The 18620-nt window shown below is 32.4% G+C and overlaps 3 protein-coding genes across 4 annotated transcripts; 2 read left to right on the top strand and 1 right to left on the bottom strand.

Moving 5' to 3' along the window:
- Window positions 1-314: 314 nt before the first annotated feature.
- Window positions 315-7171, top strand: LOC105618360 (bromodomain-containing protein DDB_G0280777-like). The gene is given in 17 exon segments (XM_012199902.1): window positions 315-452; window positions 1033-1134; window positions 1500-1624; window positions 1701-1908; window positions 1911-1949; window positions 1952-2070; window positions 2291-2407; window positions 2482-2597; window positions 2666-2708; window positions 2847-3080; window positions 3179-3417; window positions 3420-3511; window positions 3672-4167; window positions 4248-4981; window positions 5268-5347; window positions 5716-5881; window positions 6098-7171. Coding segments are annotated over 17 exon segments (4122 nt in total).
- A 1353-nt stretch (window positions 7172-8524) lies between these two features.
- Window positions 8525-10160, bottom strand: LOC105618359 (40S ribosomal protein S25). Of its 2 annotated transcripts, none has more exons than XM_012199900.1 (3): window positions 10138-10160; window positions 9033-9125; window positions 8525-8826 (listed from the first exon to the last, which is right to left on the bottom strand). In XM_012199900.1, the coding sequence occupies exons 1-3, from the start codon at window positions 10138-10140 to the stop codon at window positions 8563-8565; spliced, it is 360 nt and encodes a 119-aa protein (XP_012055290.1). In that variant the 5' UTR covers window positions 10141-10160; the 3' UTR covers window positions 8525-8562. The 2 variants fall into 2 exon arrangements, with proteins under 2 accessions (XP_012055290.1, XP_012055291.1); XM_012199901.1 differs by having other exon boundaries at window positions 10047-10159.
- Window positions 10161-11529: 1369 nt separating this feature from the next.
- On the top strand, window positions 11530-12615 carry LOC105618357 (zinc transporter 7). The gene has a single exon (XM_012199899.1). It carries the CDS (start codon window positions 11530-11532, stop codon window positions 12613-12615), a length of 1086 nt encoding a protein of 361 aa, XP_012055289.1.
- Window positions 12616-18620: the final 6005 nt, after the last annotated feature.

Below are 18620 nucleotides of genomic sequence, written 5' to 3'. Positions count from 1 at the left end.
TTTTGAGCAATTCTGGAGAAAAATCACGTCCTGACTTGCGATTTTTGTAATTCTTTCGTGGTATAATTGTTGTATGTACGTCATATACGATGACGCATTTACGAGGTGAATATTGTGAAGTCTCCATCTCCATTAGATCTGCTAGATAATCATATCAAACCGTCATTCGCGGCATATTTGTGTCGCGTTTGTATCGCAGCACGGTTAGCAGATTCTGTTGTGACAGTGAGATGCTCGAGCTTGCATTGCCACCGCGGCCGATCATCGTTCGGCTGTGACTGTTTGCGAGCTTCTGCTTCTGTCATTCAAATACAATGTCCTCGAAGAATAGATCATCCTCTTCTAAGGTTCATCCTCTAGTCTGTTCCTTCTGCAATTTGGCCGAGGACAATGAATTGGAATATGGAAAGATCTACGAGCATAATGGAATTGTTACCCACTATTATTGTTTGGTAGGTTTGCGATAATAATCTTAAATCAAGACATTAGTTTGATCTCTACTTTTATGAGTGTCCAAAAAATATCTAGGTTTAAAAGATGTCTGTTGTAAAACTTTCATCAAATATTAAACATAAATCTGTTTCAAAAATGTATTCTAATTCAATTATAGAAAATAGACTTTGATACAAACACTAGAGAGATAGGAATATCTTCAAAATTATTGTTATATATTTTTTATCTACTTATGCCAATTTCCATCAATATAGATTAACTTTAATCTCTTAAACTTACTTAATTTCAATTTACTGTTCATCTTTTTCTAATTCTAAAAATTAGAAAAAGATTAAGTGTAAGGGCTTTTTCACCACTTCTTCTTAATTCAACTTCTAATTAAATCAATTGATGATTAATTTGCAGAGATGCTAACAGCAGTTTAATGTATTTTTTTAGATGAACTGTGTTTAGTTCTCACATTGTGACAGTTAAGTCGATTAACATTTATCGGAATTGATAAAAGAGGCTCTAAGTTGAATCGAGATTAAAGTTAATCTACATTGGAAATCAACATTAATCATACAAATTTTCTTTTAGCTCCTGTCCTCGAACATGGAACAGAAAGGTAATGATGATGAAGGCATACTTGGATTCCTTGCTGAAGATATACAAAAGGAACTTCGTAGGGGAAAGAGATTGGTACATATATTAAAAGTATCATAATGGATGCTTTTCATTTAATGATACATGTTGACACATTCTATTTTTTTTCTTTGCAATGAATAACAAAGATTAAGAACGTTACTTGTGTTGTGACTTGTTTCACCAAATGGAAAGCATCAATTCTATTGTAAAAGTTTCATAATTTTTTGAATTTTCGAGTTGGGGATCTTTCCTTATAAGTTCAAGTTACAATTTTGTAAGTAAATAAAGTTAATAGTAAATCTCATATTCCTTTAATACATAAAAAATATTTTTGTTACGAGTTGAGTATTTTACATTTATATTTGTGCTTGTTAAACTTAATAAACACATTCTAATGAATGAAATTTTAATGATTTTAGGTATGCTCGTACTGCAAAAAACAAGGTGCTACTTTAGGTTGTTGTAACGTAAGATGCAAACGGATTTTTCATTTTCCTTGTGGCATGAAAGCTGGTTCTCTGCATCAGTTTTTTGGTGAATTTAGGTAAAAGAAAAATACCAAATTGACTGATCAATTGCGATTGCAGTGATCATCGAATAATTTATTTGGAATGTTTCAGATCGTATTGCATAAACCACAGGCCGAAACAAAAGATTGATGAACAGGTTCTAGAACAGGCTGCTGCAGATATAATGTGTTATATTTGTTATGATAAAGTTAATACTAATGACTTTGTGAAAACATTATGGGCTCCCTGCTGTAAAAAAGATGCATGGTTTCATCGCATTTGTGTTCAGGTTAGTTTTAATATGGCTTCATGTCATAGTAATATTTTTTTAATATGAATACAGATTTATATATCTAAGACAATCTCTCATTTTTTAGCAACTTGCATTGAGTGCAGGGTATTTTTTCAAGTGTCCCTTATGTAACAATAAAAAAGATTTTCAAAAATCTATGTTAGAGTACGGCATTTTCGTGCCAAGTCAGTAAGTATGGTAAAACAAAATTCAGTAGTCATTTATTTTTACTTTCTTTATAACTTGTTAAGTTTGTAAACTCAGTTGTTGGTGTAAGTTAGTAGAAACTTAACATGCAAAAACTTACTTTTAGATTAATATTTACTATTAGTGCTATATACTAATTCGTTATTTATACAAAGTGTATAAAATACATAACAGCGTATAAGAATTTTTTTTATATAATTAGAGATGCTTCGTGGGAATTGGAACCAAATGCATTTGAAGAGCTTTTGTATAGGCATGATCAATGCGATGCACCGAAATGTCTTTGTCCAAAGGGAAGGAAATATACAAGTACTAATGCGTAAGTAATAGTTACTTATAACGATATTAAAGCTATGTGCTATACAAGAAACAAAATATTTTTGAAATATATAGTAAGTGGGAATTGGCCCTATGTCGTACTTGCGGTTCACAAGGTATCCATATGTCTTGCGGACAGTTGAAGTGGGCTAATCCGGTGTGGGAATGCGAAGAATGTACATCTATATTAAGTAAGTATGTTGTAAAAAAGAGATACATTGTAATTATAACATTTGTCTTATGTATTTTTTTTATAAAGGTAATGATCGTGTAAAACTAGGCAACAGTTCTGCAATAGGCAGGTATGCATCGTGTCTATTTGTTAATCTTACATATCGTAGAAAATTCCTAAAATGTTTATCTTGAATTGTTATATAATCGAACAAATAACTTGCACATTTAATATGTCTAATTTATATATCTTTTTTTCTTTTTTTTAGTACTAGTCAAAATAGGGATTCTGATTCAGATTTAAATTCAGACTCAGATTCAGATTCAGATTCAGATTTGGATAGTGATACAGATATCTCTGTGGGAACTGACTTCCCTATGCCGTGCGCCTTGACCGATTCATCTTCCACTTCTTCCTTAGAATCTATTCTGGATAATATTAATTTGCGACCTGGACCACGTTCTTTTAAGTTACAACAGCAAATGATCAAACTAGGCCAATGGTTAATAATAATAACGATAATAGATTATGATAATGATAGAAAATATTTCAATTTTATAGGACATTTGCTTAGATGTAATGTACTATTTTACTTAACAGGTTAGACTTAACAAGTACCGTGCTTGAAAAGAATATAGCTGCTATTGAAACTAGTACAAAAGATGAATCAAAAAATGAATTCTTATTAAAAAATGATGATGAGAAGAAGGAGCCATTGATAAGTGAAGAAAGTAAGGAAAGTAAAAAAAATATTCTTCAGCGAGAAAGTAAGGAAGATAGCTTCCAGAAAGAAAAACAGTTGCATTTTCAGCGAAAAAATAAAGAAGATAGCCCCCAGAAAAAAAACAGTTGCCCAGCAAAAATAATGAAAAATCTCAGCCGATTCAGACGAAGACAGATGTTATCATAATTGAAAGCGATGATGATATGGAGGTAAATGATTAATTAATTAGAAAGAGAACAATTTAAAAAATTTGAATTATGCTTTTAATAAATTTATGATTAAAAGCATCGAATTTTTGTTAAATAAAATTATATGCATTATCGTAAATTTACTGCTTAATAATATTGATTTAATTTGCTTTTATTACAGCTTATTACATTAACACAAAAAACGAATCTTTCATCTGTACACATGAAACAGCCTACACAATTTAGCAGTTTGTGTCTTCCTAGCACATCAACATCGAAGAAGTTAAATGCAACAGTGGGATCTAAGAGTCAAAATGTAGCGACAATTGATTTATTAGAAAAGGATTATATCGATTTACCAAAACCTATTGCAGAAAGAGCTTCGAAGAAAAACGAATCTATCATCTTCAAGGACCAAATCGATGTACTTACGTCACAAGAATCTACATTAGATCTAATTACTTCAAACGTTATAAAAACGGAAGAAACAAGTGAAACGTCATTTATGAATATCAAAATTACTAATGTTGTTTCTCTGCCACCTGAAGTGTTCGAAAGTGTACCTGATGTTATATGTGACAATATCACATTACATGCTAATACCTCGCCTCTTTCTATAAATGAAACATTAGAGCAACTCGTTACCTCTGTCTCATCGAAGCGTAGCATGCATGAAGGTAATTTATGGAGAGAAAGGAAAAGAAGTTTATTACGGTTATTATTATTATGATTGATAACGTTATATTATATTTTTCAGCGAATAACATTAACAACTGCAAGAAGATCAAAAGAAATAATTTCGACGAAAGGTTGCACGAAACATATTCTCGAGTCGGAACTACAGTATCTGATAGAAATGAAACAAATAATACTCAAAATGATGCAAAAAATAGTACAAATAATACAGATAGTCTGCAAAGTGAAAGAACATCTGCAAACAAGTTCATTCCACTGTTAAGTAATAATCCAGCAAATAATTTATCTTCACAACACAATTATATACAAATTAAGGCAAATGATGTGCAACATATGAATCAAATTTTATCAAATTTGGAAGGAAATACTGTACATGTTAATCTAAACCAGAAGAACGAAAACCGAGTTACACAAGCAAATACGACAGAATTTGTAACTTTCACTAAAAATAATCCAGTTTTATTGCCAATTAGTAGTTATTACCTTCAACAAATACCGAATTTTACGGCAATTGATCAAAATGATGGAAAAAATGAAACAAACTTGTATGGTGTACCATCGAATAGCATAATTCTACCACGTGTGACAGATAATATCACTGTGCTTAGTAATTCAACAGTACTTAGCAATCCTCTGCTAAATCAACCAGTAACGACTAATGTAACTGCGCCTATTCTGAGCGACAAACGAATAATAACAGTAAATCAACAAGAAGCTGCATCAAGGAAAGATGTACTTTCTAGTACACCTAGTATTGAGAACATTTCCACAAACAAGACGACACACAAGAAGAACGTAAGTAATTCAAGAACTTCAACAATTATCATGTTGAATATCCAGCCGAAAACTAAAAATGTTTTATAAAATGTACATAAAATACACTTCCGGAACAAAAATATCATTATTAGTTATGATTAACGTTAAAATATTTTTATACAATAAATCTTCGTGAAGATATCGCGTTTTTAATTAAATAAAATAGAAATATATTCTGGCGAGAAACATGGTGCGGGGAGTATAAGTTGTTGTAAATCGATTTCCCCGTACCTCTTCTCCAGTGTATATCTTGCGATTCTAACAGTGTGACGGGGATGCAGGCAGACCTGCTGAGACTGAATCTACCAACAATAAGAAAGCTGACCCATCAAATTGTTCCTGCAAGTGAGTACATTTTTAAGTGTTCAACGACCAACTTCGGCCCCTATTGTAAGTTGTTTATACCTAGAAAAAAGATATATAAATTGAAAAAAATCAGTTTTTTCATTGATTTTTTAAGTAAAAAACCTTTGAGTTTATTTTCTCCTCGAAGGTATTTTTATTTCAACTTAAAAGAATCAATGAAAGAAACGAGTTTTTCAATTTATATAACTTTATAATTTACTTGATTTCAAGAAATGACATTCAAATCGAAGAAACTTTTCTCTAAGTGTAAATGATTGACAAATCAATACGATGAAAAAGAATGAAAATTGAATTCTATATATGAATGATAAAATCTTTTGTGCGTTAATATTAATTTATTATTGTAGTGTCTTCGACAAACAAACCATTGCCTGTCAAAGATCTAACGCAACCTGCAGTGTCTTCCCACAAATCACTAACAACCATATCACATGTCATCGACCTGGACTGATACCACGTTACGTGAATCTACAGGACCTGAAATTTCGAGTCTGCGCATCGAACAATATTGAAGTATGTTTAATAGATTTTATTGATAACAACAAACAATAAAACTTAAGATACAATTGAGAAGCTCAGGCAATAAGAACAGAATAACAGATTCAAGAACTGTATACTCAAATATTGACGGTTTTTTAAATTTGTTCTCTGTTTCTTGTCTATGATTTGAAATTGTCTTATGTTTCATTTTCTTGTCGTGCGTTAATTTAATTATATTTTTTTGCTTAGATGATTTTATACGATACGTTTTCCGTAAATATTTCGATGAAGAACTTCAAGGAAAGTAAGAGATTGGCAGATGTAGCTGCATCGCGAGAAGCAAAAGAAATGTCTACCATTGCATCTCGTGAAGCTTCGTGCAGTTCAGATTATACCGACAATATTACAACTGAGAGACATTTTCGCTCTTTGAAAAATGAAAATTTTTCAATTAATGACAAAATATACATAGCGCACAGTCGGGATGATGCTAAAGAGAATTTAAATCCGATCAGATCTAAAGTATTATTGCATAACGATACATTAGACAATGTGAACTCGACAAATAATATTGACAGCGCAATGAATAACTGTTTTAAAGTTCACGAGAATGACAGTGAGACGTGTCTCGTTTCAAGTGATACTAATGTAAGTGTATTAAATCGAACAATTTGCAATACGAATGTAGATAATATTGTATCGCTTATTTCGAACCAAGGTTCACGAATTAGTTTAGAAACTGTACAGCGACATAAACAAGCGTCTATAAACAGTGTGCATATAGAAGAAAGGTCCAGGGCTCAACTATTTTTCAAGGAGACTAATAGAATAATACACAGTGTTGATTTTGATTTAAATGTTAATATGAATAAAAACATTGAGAAAATATCGCAAAATGATATCACTGTTCAACATACTGATAATAAAATTGGTAATGATCATACAGACGATTCTCCGACATTACAGAACGGTTTAAAAAATTTAAATAGTATGAACATCAGTTCGAAGATCAATAACCGGAACGTCACGCGAGTCTCGAATATTACAAAGTTTAATGAACATAGTATTCTAAGTAAGCAGATCGATGCGTGCAATTCTAAAAAGTTCATTCAATGCATAGCGTTTCAAGAAAATACTGTACGTCGTAATGGTGAGACTAGGATAAAAAATAATGAATTTTGTCTCAAAGTGAGTATAGATTTATGTAAGATACAAAATCTAATTGACTCTAAACCGGAATTATTTAAAAATTCAAAGCATAACGCTAATGATCAATGGCATAAGCATACAAATCGATTACCTGGCTTAGATAACTATGTTTGACAATAGGATACTGTGATATTGAGAATAGAAATAGGGTGATTTCCAGCAAGAGACACGTATGATACAGTGTAACACAGTGAATCATTATATTCTTATTATTTGTCAATGTTAAACGAAGATGATCACTATATCATACTTTGTCGCTTATTGGAAAGCACCAATAATAATTATCCGCCTAAAAATAGGGAATTATAGAACTTAAATTACGCGAACATCAAGTGGATGCAATAAAATGTTATCCTCGATGCAAATACGTATCCTAAAATATTAAGTTTTAAATTAGGGATTTAAAACATTTCAAAATACCTCAGACAGAGAATTAACATGGAGAACATTCTGTATGATAAAAAATATGAATAGTATAAATAAAAGCAGAAAATAATAGATATTTGTTGATGAGTTTTGTATGGTGTTAGAATAAATTGGACAATTTATCGAATTCATTTTCTAATTAAGTTTTATTTTCTATTTTCTGCTAATTTTCTCCTGCTATGAATTATCTATAAAATATAATTATCAAATTCTATGTATTAATATTATATTAATACTATTCTTTGATATAAAACAAAATTTATTTTTTATATTATACTAAAATATGTAATTTTTTTAAATGATAAATTTATTTAAATATAACTTTTCTTTTTGTAACATTTTTTTATAACGATTAAAAAATTAAATCCTGCTTCTTAATTTGCTTAGAGAACTTCTATATTTCTATATTTCCTTTTTAGAGCCATCTTGCTATCAAAAATAAAAAAACATGTTATTTTCTTTTTCTTGCAATATATGTCAAAATAATTTTTTTGCAGATTCAATAGTTTGATAAATTGGTATTCAATTGGTATACAAAATAATTCGTAAAAAGCCAGACTATTCATGAAAATATAATTATTAATCTTGTATCCATTTTTATTAGAGATGTGTGATGGATGGTGATACAAGGAAATATGAAACATGAAATTATAATGCGCTTACTATGTACAGTAATAAAAAAAAATATCGACTATTTTAATATAATTTGTCAATTCATCATGTTAAATGTAAATAAAGACATTCCAACAAATTAATTTATTACAATCATGCAAAAAATTTGATTTTTCACTTTCTACTGCTCAGAAAAATGAAATCTATTTTATTTAGAAATTGTTCAAGAATGAAAATTCTTTTATTATGGATTTTCATTAATTTTTTAACTAACTTTTAAATTATCTAATATGTACATTACCATACACAAAATATTTTTAATTAATATTGAAATAAATTAAATTTTATCATCAAATGATATTTGCAATTATGAAAACTAATTAGTTAATAGATTGTAAACATATGGTTAGAAGAATATAGAATTGTATCTTGGCTTAAATTTTTTTTATTAAATTGATGTTTACATATTATACTGCTGGGTCATCCCCCTTAGTAGTACGTGTATAGATAAGTTGTGCATGATGCTGCACAACTTGCTTGATGAAGCCTTTCTGCTGAAGTTCTATCAGTGCCCGTCTTGCGAGAGATCCCCTAATTTTTAACCTTTCGCTAACAATCGATGGAGTAATCAATTTGTATTGCGGTACTTCTCTCAACAGCTTCTCATATGTGAGTTTGTCGAAGAGTACTTGATTGTTTAACTTATCACGTACTTTTCCTTTGGACCACTTCTGCAAGAATACGAAGAGAGAGAACATTATATCAAAACGATTTTAACGTCACATTAAAAATAACAAGAAAAAAATCTAATTAAATCTCATCAGACTCATTAAATCAGTTTTTACTTCCATAACCTATTCAAGTTGAAAAATGCACATCAAATGAGATTAACTGTTTGAAATTATCTACCATTAGTATTGTTAAGATATATACAAACCTTCTTCTTGGCCTTTCCACCAGATCCACCCTCCTTCTTCTTCTGTGTTTTCTGAGGCTGTTTAGAAGAACTCTTTGTATCCTTTTTAGGCGGCTATAATAAGATCAAACATAAGACACATTCAAAAGATAAAATTTAATTGTATCCAAAAGTTATGGTCAGACTCATTAAATCAGTATTTTACTGTCATAGTATTTATCTAGAAAATAACTGGTCATCATAAATTTTACCAAAAATATAGATCTATATATATATCCCCAAAACAAAAAGATCTCTTCAATGTTTTGGAAAGGTACTGTCTGAATTATTTTATATATTGTTTGAACTTGTTACTTCTTTAGTATTTTCTTTGTATTTTAAATCGAAAGATTGAAAATATTTTGTATTTAGTAATTCAAATAATAAGATTGATTGTCAATCTTAGTATTTGAAATACAAAATACAATTATGTTTCTTAAATGAAAGTACTTCATTACTTCGTATGTCCCAGTCCTAGTAGCAGTGCTATAGTAATAACTCTACCTGAGCTTATTCTCTTTATTGCTTCTTGCTTATATTTCTTTTTTTCTTTTCATATTGAAGAGAAAGAGAAAATATATACAAAACTCACTTTCAGCTGAGAACAGATCTCTGAATGTAATCCATGAATGTGATATTTAAAACCCAAAGAGAGACTGAAGAGAACGATACGTTTGCATTCAAATTTGTGCAAAGACATTGTTTAGAGTTTATAGAAATATTAATAGACAGGCAAACTTCATTTCAAGCATAAGAAAAAAAGACAGGTTATGTTATCAATATGATAATCTTTAGTTGTTATTTCAATATATTCTTTGAATATACAATCATTATCATTATCTTGCTTTAGTATTAAATATACCATTATCAAACTAAAGTAAAAAAATAAAGCAAGGAAATTAAATTTGTTGCAGCAACGTGGAGGATCCAAGAAATGCTTTTCGTATGTAAACAAGATGCACCCAGCGTGTAACTCGCAATCTAATAAAAATTTACCATTTTTCACGAGCCTCATACTCTACGTAATATCTATGAATCTTTTACGGGATCGCATTGAAAATGTCGCACAGTTAACACATGAACTTACCATGGTGGCTGTCGCGTGAAAAAGAAAAGGGAAATAGACTGTTCGCCATAACGTGCGACGTCACTTCCGTTGATGACAGCAATCGTCGCGCCATCTACGTCAATTCTCCCGGCCCGAATCCAGCAACTACTGACAATTACGTTGATCGAAGTCACGGCGACGTGGACTTATTGCGGGGAGGCGAGTCGTCGACGTCGGTTGACAATCATGAGGGGAAACGTTGACTGTCATCGTCGAATTTAATTTCGTTCCCATTTGCGACGCAGCTGGTTCTCGTTCCTCCCGTTCTGCCCGTTCATCGACTGATCGGGATCACGCGGCATGGCCACGCTCCTCTACAGCGCACCTTCCTGCCGCGCGCGATCCAGTTTTCCGCACTTCTGACAGCCGGCATGCAGTACAGGACAGCGGATTGACATCGACGGGACGGATTTGACAGCGCGACAGGTGAGTTTCGCATGGGGCGCGGATTAGGTTAGGTTAGGTTAGAGTATCCTGAACGTTGGACGTGGCCGCGCGTGAACGTACGTATGTATGCACGCACATGTTTGTATGTGTTGCTCCAATTAATGGAACTTGACGCGTGTCAAACAGCTGGGAATACCTTATGTCGACTGGTCTGATTAATCGCTACGCTTTGTCTCTTCGTGCCTGGTGTTGCAGAAGAGACTCCGGGAATCTTCGACTATTTTGTTGAGACAGATGTGCGTCTGTTCTTAATTTAAAAATTTACGTGATTTCTGAATTTATTTATTACCTCAAGAGCGACATGTCTTATGGCAACATATGTACATATATAGCTATACATTTATTTACGAAAATATAAACGATCATTTTATTATTTAGATTGTGAAAAATACAAATGTTATTTCTGAGAAAAAAGGCACTTATTCGGAATGTTTTTGCTTTAGCGAAGCTTTATTTTGGTGCTTTTGTTATTATTATCAAAGTTTTCTCTTGATCTTTGTTATATTTTTTAATACTGAATCTTTACTTTAGTGTCCTAGCTTTATCTTTGTTTTATTTTTTAATACTTCGATATTTTTGTTTTATTTCAAAGCTTTATTTTATCTTAGTATTTTTGTTTTATTTTTATGTCGAAACTTTACTTGCTTTAGGACCGATTATTCCACCTTTTGATAAATTTTACCTGTGAGATAAATCTGGTAAGCCGCGCATGTGATTGGGTAATCTTGCTACTTACCCAACAAGTAAAATTTACCAAAAGGTAGAACAATCGGCCTTTAATGTTTTATCTTAATACCGAAATATTGTCTTTATTTTACTTTGATACTGATGTTTACTTTTATTCACTTTTTGGTCCATCTTGTCATGACACTAAATTTTCTCCTTAGGACAGATTTACGCCTGTAGAATCAGTGTGATTCCAAGATGCTGCCCCTTTCTCACAGTCCACGCGACTCACGCTCCAACTTCCGAAGTAGGATCAAGGAGAAGCTGCTTAGTTGGAAACGTCTCATCTTCTCTGACCCGAACACCCGTAACTTATTTCTGTTCCTGATTCTCAACCTGTCCTTTGCCTTCGTCGAACTGCTATATGGAATATGGACCAACAGTCTCGGTCTCATCTCCGACAGTTTTCACATGTTCTTTGACTGCACTGGCCTGCTATTTGGTTTAGCGGCATCCGTCATCACCAAGTGGAGGGCAAACGACAGATACTCATATGGATACGTTAGAGCCGAAGTGTTAGGTGGCTTTGTGAACGGACTGCTCCTATTGTTTATAGCCTTATTTATCATGTCGGAAGCAGTGGAACGAGCCATCGAGCCACCGGAGATTAAACACGAGAGGCTGTTCGTTGTCTCTGTGTTGGGATTGATAGTGAATTTAGTAGGAATATGTGCATTTAAACATGGACATGGACATGGACATAATCACGGCCATAGTCATGGTCATAGTCATGGTGGGAGGGGACACCACGGTCACTCTCACTCCCAGAATCATGACTACTCTCTCTTGAATCATAACTATGACCATCATGTCGAGATGGAAATGTCCTTCAGTGGTACGAACTCGCAAATTATGAAGGGCGTATTCTTGCACATACTTGCAGACACTCTCGGCTCTGTGGGAGTTATCATATCGGCTGTACTGATGCAAATGTTCGGCTGGATGATCGCCGATCCGATATGCTCTATGCTTATAGCAGTATTGATAGTTTTAAGTGTAATCTCATTGATGAAAGAGTCGTGGGAGATACTTATGCAAAGACAGCCAGTAGCTCTGGATCATGTTCTGTCGCAGTGCTACAATAAGGTAACACAGATACCCGGCGTCTACAGTGTACAAGAACCGCACTTTTGGACTCTGTGCTCGGATGTGTATGTCGGATGTTTGAAATTGGAAGTGGCGAGAGAAGTAGATCCCAAATCTGTCGTGATGACAACGCAAAAGATTTTCCAAGCGGCGGGCGTTAGACATCTCACGGTCCAACTCGATTACGCTCCCATGTGATCTACGAAAAGTATGACGCGCATTGCGGAGTGTTCTTACGAATGTAACGGAAGCGTGTCTAGACTCTGTCAGAGCTGGGAGACAGGGAACACGACGGTGCCGCAGAATGTCTTCGCTACGTCAAAAATCTGTGATTGTGCGCGTTGGAATAGCAATCAGTATCGTCATGGATTACAAATCGTTTGAGGATCATGCATGCCTTAGGAGAGAAGTTACTGACACGGAATGATTGAAAAATAATTCCTAAGAATATTTCTAATCGAATCAAATTACTAGTTAAAACCGTTTCTAAAACATGATGTATGATAAAAGTATGTAGTTCCCATTTCCATATTAGATACTCAGAGCAATGGTCAGTTAAATTCTCTTCTCTGGAACAAATGTCACTGTTTGTTCGTCTTTTATATAAATACTTTACCTCTATCGGAGCAAAAGCTCTCTATTTGTATGAGCTTTGACTTGTAATTATTCATCATTACAAGCATTTCAAATCCAGGTTTAATTTAGCTATATTGTAATATAAGAATAGCATTGCTTAGATTTTTTATTTTTGCAATGATGCCTTAAGGTACGTTTGTAAGAATATTTTTTGAACAAGACTTCCGAGAGCAAAAGAAGGTGCTGAATCTTATATCTATATATAATTTGTATAATAATAACTAATTAAAACAATTATTATCTCGTTTCAATGGAATTAAATTATCGTAAGTTTGGAACGGTACCATATGTTAGAACAATGCAAGCGGCCATAACAATCTGGAGACAGCTGTAGAGAGCTAGTCATACTTGTGCAAGAAATAAGGAAAATAATGAACAGTAAATACTACGCATAACTTGAATGAATACTTTTACATGAAAATATATCCTTCATTTTTATATAATGATCTAAAAGAAAGATTGCTATTTGTATTTTTTCATCCATGCTAAGTATTACCTTCCTTGTTACTATTAATAATATTTGAACTGTTACTGTAATATGAACAGAAACTTAGCGTGGAACATTGTTGAATAACCATACCGGTTATATATGCACAATCTGTTGGACGAATTTATGTAATATTATTTGTATATAATTTATAATTATGTTATTAGGCTAATACCAATTATAGCCAAATAAACAGAATATTGCAAGTTAACGATGTCGAATAAAAAATCGAAGCTTGCGAAAACATCTAATGCCAGGAATTATGAAATATAGATGAGAGAATTCCAAAGTATTTTCTCCCTAGAAAATATATCCTTCTTAATTTATTACAGAATGCTTTCTTCCTAAACACAACGTAAAACTTTTTGGATCCTTGAGAATGTTAATCGAAAAATCATTAAATGCGATATTTCTCTCTAAAACTTAGATTCACGATTAAATAATAGGGGACTAAATACATAAATTTAGAGTAACGATTTCGTTACATTTCTATAAAATAAAGGGATCAATAATAGTAAACAATTTTTGCATTTTACGTGTATCATATTAATATATATTATAATATATATTAATTTATATTATAATTTATATTTATATATAGTAATATACTCTATAATTTGCATTATAATATATATTAAGTCAATATACATTACAATACATATTAATATGGCCGTATAGAAATATCAAAGCATTGATTCCGATTGTGATGAAGCAAGCCAAATAATTTTAACAATTGTATTAAAGCAATTGTATTTGAATATTGAATATTGCGATGGAACTGTTTCGATTATTTAATTTTACGAAGAAACATAGTGTCATGATTGTATGCCAGGCGATAATTAATGGCTTTTTTTCTTAGATGAATCGAGTGAGAATATTTGTTGTAGCGCACGAGTTGAGGTAACGCATTATACGTATCTTATTGCGTTTTCCTAATATCCTCATTGTATAGATTATGAACGCGGATTGCGTTGTGATTATTATAAAAAAAAGTAAGTAATAAAAGATACTTGCAATAGGCTCTATGTCTTTTAACAATCTGCTAGTATGAATAATTTTTTACGATTTGTGATAAAGGCTCATTTAATTTATCAATATTGACAACCAGCTACTTATATAAGTTCTGAATGAGTTATACTTTTTAATTTTTACATATTAGATATGGGAAAAAATTCGTGACGTTTTTCCCGTTAGATGGCATTAAAAAAACGCCACGAACTTTTTCCCACACCTAATACATTAATTTTTAAATGTACGAGTTTCTTATCCTTATCTTAATGATAATTTGAAGCCTTAGTGGTCGAGCTGGCTAAGACACTCTACCCGAAAAGTTGAGAGATCTCAGATTCGAATGGCTGAGATAATATTTTTCGCAATAAATTTCTTTCTTTCTAATTTAATTTAGGGGGGATTATTAGCGTTTCAGAATGATTGTGTTGAAACCGAATGTTATCGGCTCGCAATTATCTGAAATAAATTAATTTAAAAAAATATATAATGTATTATTTATAACATCCAAAATTTGACTGATCTTAGCTTTTTTTATTATTTGATGTATTCACATATACGGTCGTGCTTAAAATTCTAAATATCAATGATAATAATTATGCAGTAAAATAAGTCATGAATAATTCTTAATGTTACAATTTCTTTTGCAAGTTCATCAATGTTTTTTTAAGTGGTTGCATTTGCGATTACCAAGATGAAATTTTCAAACACATATTACATTTATTTGGAGAAGATATGTGTACACATATAAATACATAAATATTTATAATAAAATTACTCAAGTTGATTCCACATGGGTATGTCGGGCGTTTATTTCGCAAGACGCCGCAGATATATCGCTCGGCCAGCGTGTATTTTGTATATTTCTGTTGGATATTTCTCTTTACGTGTTTCTCTTTGTATGTGTATAAGCATGTGTAACATCAGCTTCAGTCTTGCCGAGTGTTGGCTTTCTCATAAAACGGGCTCACAAATGTTTAACAGGCCGCACGATAGTCATCGCGCGGTATAATCGAAGAGACTCTTATGTACATAGCAAACTATCAAAAATGACAAAATTCGTCGTACACACGCTCGAGCGGGAGCACTTACGTATCTAATCGGACAATAAAAGTAATCTTTTATTTGGGGGGTTGGTATGTTTTGAAAAAACGCGAAAAGGGAGAGAAAATCCTTGATAAGATCATTTCTCCGTAACGCCGATCAAAGATCTGAGACAGAGTGCTTCCTAATTGTTTATATTAATTTTAGGCAATGAATTTATAGAGTTCAGAAAAAATATATGCATATATATAATTATTATTAGATATTTTAAAATATTATTCAAAATGGAATAATATAATTATAATGCACATGTATAATGCATATGTATTTGTATTATAATATTATATATTTATAATATTTCTAAAAATATCTAATAGTATTCATATGAATTTTTTTATCTTGACTTTTTATCTGACTCTAAAAATTCACTTCCTAAAGTACTGATATATAATTAAGAATTATCCTGTTGGAATAAAAATTAAAAGATTTAAATATCCTTCTAATATTTAGATCTTAATTTTCTTATAAATTGTCTAGACAATAACAAGTTTTTGATGGTGCAATTTAAAGTAAAACTTATTTTTTCAGAATTTCACTTCTGGAAAATTGATTATAAGGCGTTTAAAGTTAAATATTTTGAAGATACAACAAATTCTTTTAAAAAAGGGCTTATTAATATTAACTTTTTTTATTATTAAAATTCAAAAGATCAAATTAACAAATTCACTAAAATTATAATTAATTTTCTACTAAAAAAAGATTCGAAAATATCTTTTTGCTTGTGTGTACTACATAGGTGCTTAAAAATATTTATATCTCATTTCTTATAAAGTCTAATTTATTTTTTAATTTATTATGTTTATAAATGATGGCAGATTTTTGACCGGCGCTCTGTACAAGACAAAACATAATTAGTAAAGACTCCCCCACGTTTCGCAGATTACTCCCTTTGATTTTCATTGGTGGTTCCATTTGAATGGCAGTTATCGTTAGTGTACTGGCGATTGATCAGAATTGATCGATCAAGATCACGCTGGTTAACATTGTTCTCAGCTCGTTTAAAATGCAGTTTATTATAGACTTTTTCGCGCAATCGTAGGAACGATTCTTCCTAAAATGTTTGTGTGATGTCGATATCAGAGCTTCCGCATTTAATTAAACGCGATCGGACGACTGTCGATTCACGATGACGTTCGAGGCGATTTTTTTTCTTTTATTATAAGCAAAAATTTGAAAACGAGTTCAGCGCTAAGTGCGGCGCGCGAAGAGCGCGGATTCTCAAGTATTATGCGAGTTGGCAGTCATCTTAATTACAATAATTAATTACTTTATACAACAATAGCTTGCGTCGGGTGCCTGCCTATTATGTATCTTCTATCGCAAGAATTATGAATATTCGAGACTTTCTTTCCTTCCACATCGCCACGGGAACGCACGTATACGCGTATCTATGTGTGTGTGTGTGTGTGTGTGTGCGTGCGCGTGCGTGCGTGTGGTGTGTGTGTGTGTGTGTGTGTGTGTGTGTGCGTGCGTGTGTGTGTATGCGTGCGCGCGCGCGTGTGTGTATGTGTGTGTTTTTCATGTGCCTATCATTTATAATTCATTCTATAAAATTTCTCCAAATCTCCAACAATACACCATCTTTTCGATAAAGCCACTAGCATCTCGGTCTGCATCTCGCCGATCGCGAATGACGGTCGATTGTAACACTTAATAATATCGTGACGATCGTGATGTGATCTATATCGCTAATAATATATTACTCTGAATCGTATTTTACATCTCCATCTAACAACAATGAACGATACTTATGTAATCGCAACAGCCTCTTTTTCCATCGCTTAAAACATCTTCCTCTCGCGTGATAAATATTTTCTTTCTTATATTTTCGCCTTCTTCCCTTCAAAAAGGTAGAACATTTTTCTACACAGCATCGAAAATTTCCATCTTCATTTAGGACGGAAGATGGACTTCCATCTTCGTTCAACGGAATCGATTTTCTCTTATAATAATGAGATTTATACGTAAAAATTCATTGGTTATTATAATTATATAAAATGAAGCAAACACAATCTTGTTCCTATTTATTGAAACAAATACTTCGAGATATATGAACGAAGTAATTCAACTTATTACGCCTATAAAAATAAAAAAATTCATTTAAAAAATTAGAAAATATGTGAAGGTATGAAAAATAGATATGAAGAAAGATATATATAAATAATATATGACAAGATTATTAATCCGTCTTATTAACGACAATACTTACAAATCAGTACTTTAAAAATAAACGCTTCAAAATGAGAAGTATATTTTTTAAACAGGCGATTTGGTTTTGTCATCATTGTCAACATCATTTTTATTCGCGCGACATGATTATGATGAAAAATGATGCCAAAATCATGTTAAAACAGCGAAAATGATTTTCTAGATTATATTGGTTTACGCTTCTTTTAGTATCTCATTAATTTCTTGAACGCGGTTAGGTGAGTGAAGCGTAATGCATCTCCCATTGTCTTCGAATCGTTCTCGAGGTCTAATAAATCGCTATAATCTTTAGAGTCTATATCGTAGATAAGCGCGCCTGACGCGCAGGAAACGAAATCACAGTAAGACGAAAATCCGCAAAGTAACCCGCATTTTCCTTTTTCGTGCTCCCCTGCATCTTCAGCCTCTTTTTCATTCAACGTGCTCACATGCTGCAGTTGAAATCGACATCGATATTCGCTCTCAACGTACTATCTTTCTTTGATATCCGTCGCGCTCCTAGATAATCTACATTATATCTCCATCTTATCTAATCCCTTTTCCGATACTTCGAACTTCTCCGCATCGCTTCTCCAACACGATCTGTTGATTTAATCTCATTGCCTTCTCTCCCTCCAATCTCCAGAACTTTCCTAGTTCCACAGTCGCATCCGCGAAAAGATCAATCGATCTCGTTCAATCGACTCTCTTCGTTTCCCCTTTACCTCGCGGTAAACTGTGTGCCAGGATAACTTCCTCCGAATTATCGCCCGCGAGTCCT

Source organism: Atta cephalotes (assembly GCF_000143395.1).
Source record: "Atta cephalotes unplaced genomic scaffold scaffold00016, whole genome shotgun sequence".
Classification (NCBI taxonomy): Eukaryota; Metazoa; Arthropoda; class Insecta; order Hymenoptera; family Formicidae; genus Atta; species Atta cephalotes.
This window is presented reverse-complemented; position numbering and strand designations above follow the sequence as displayed.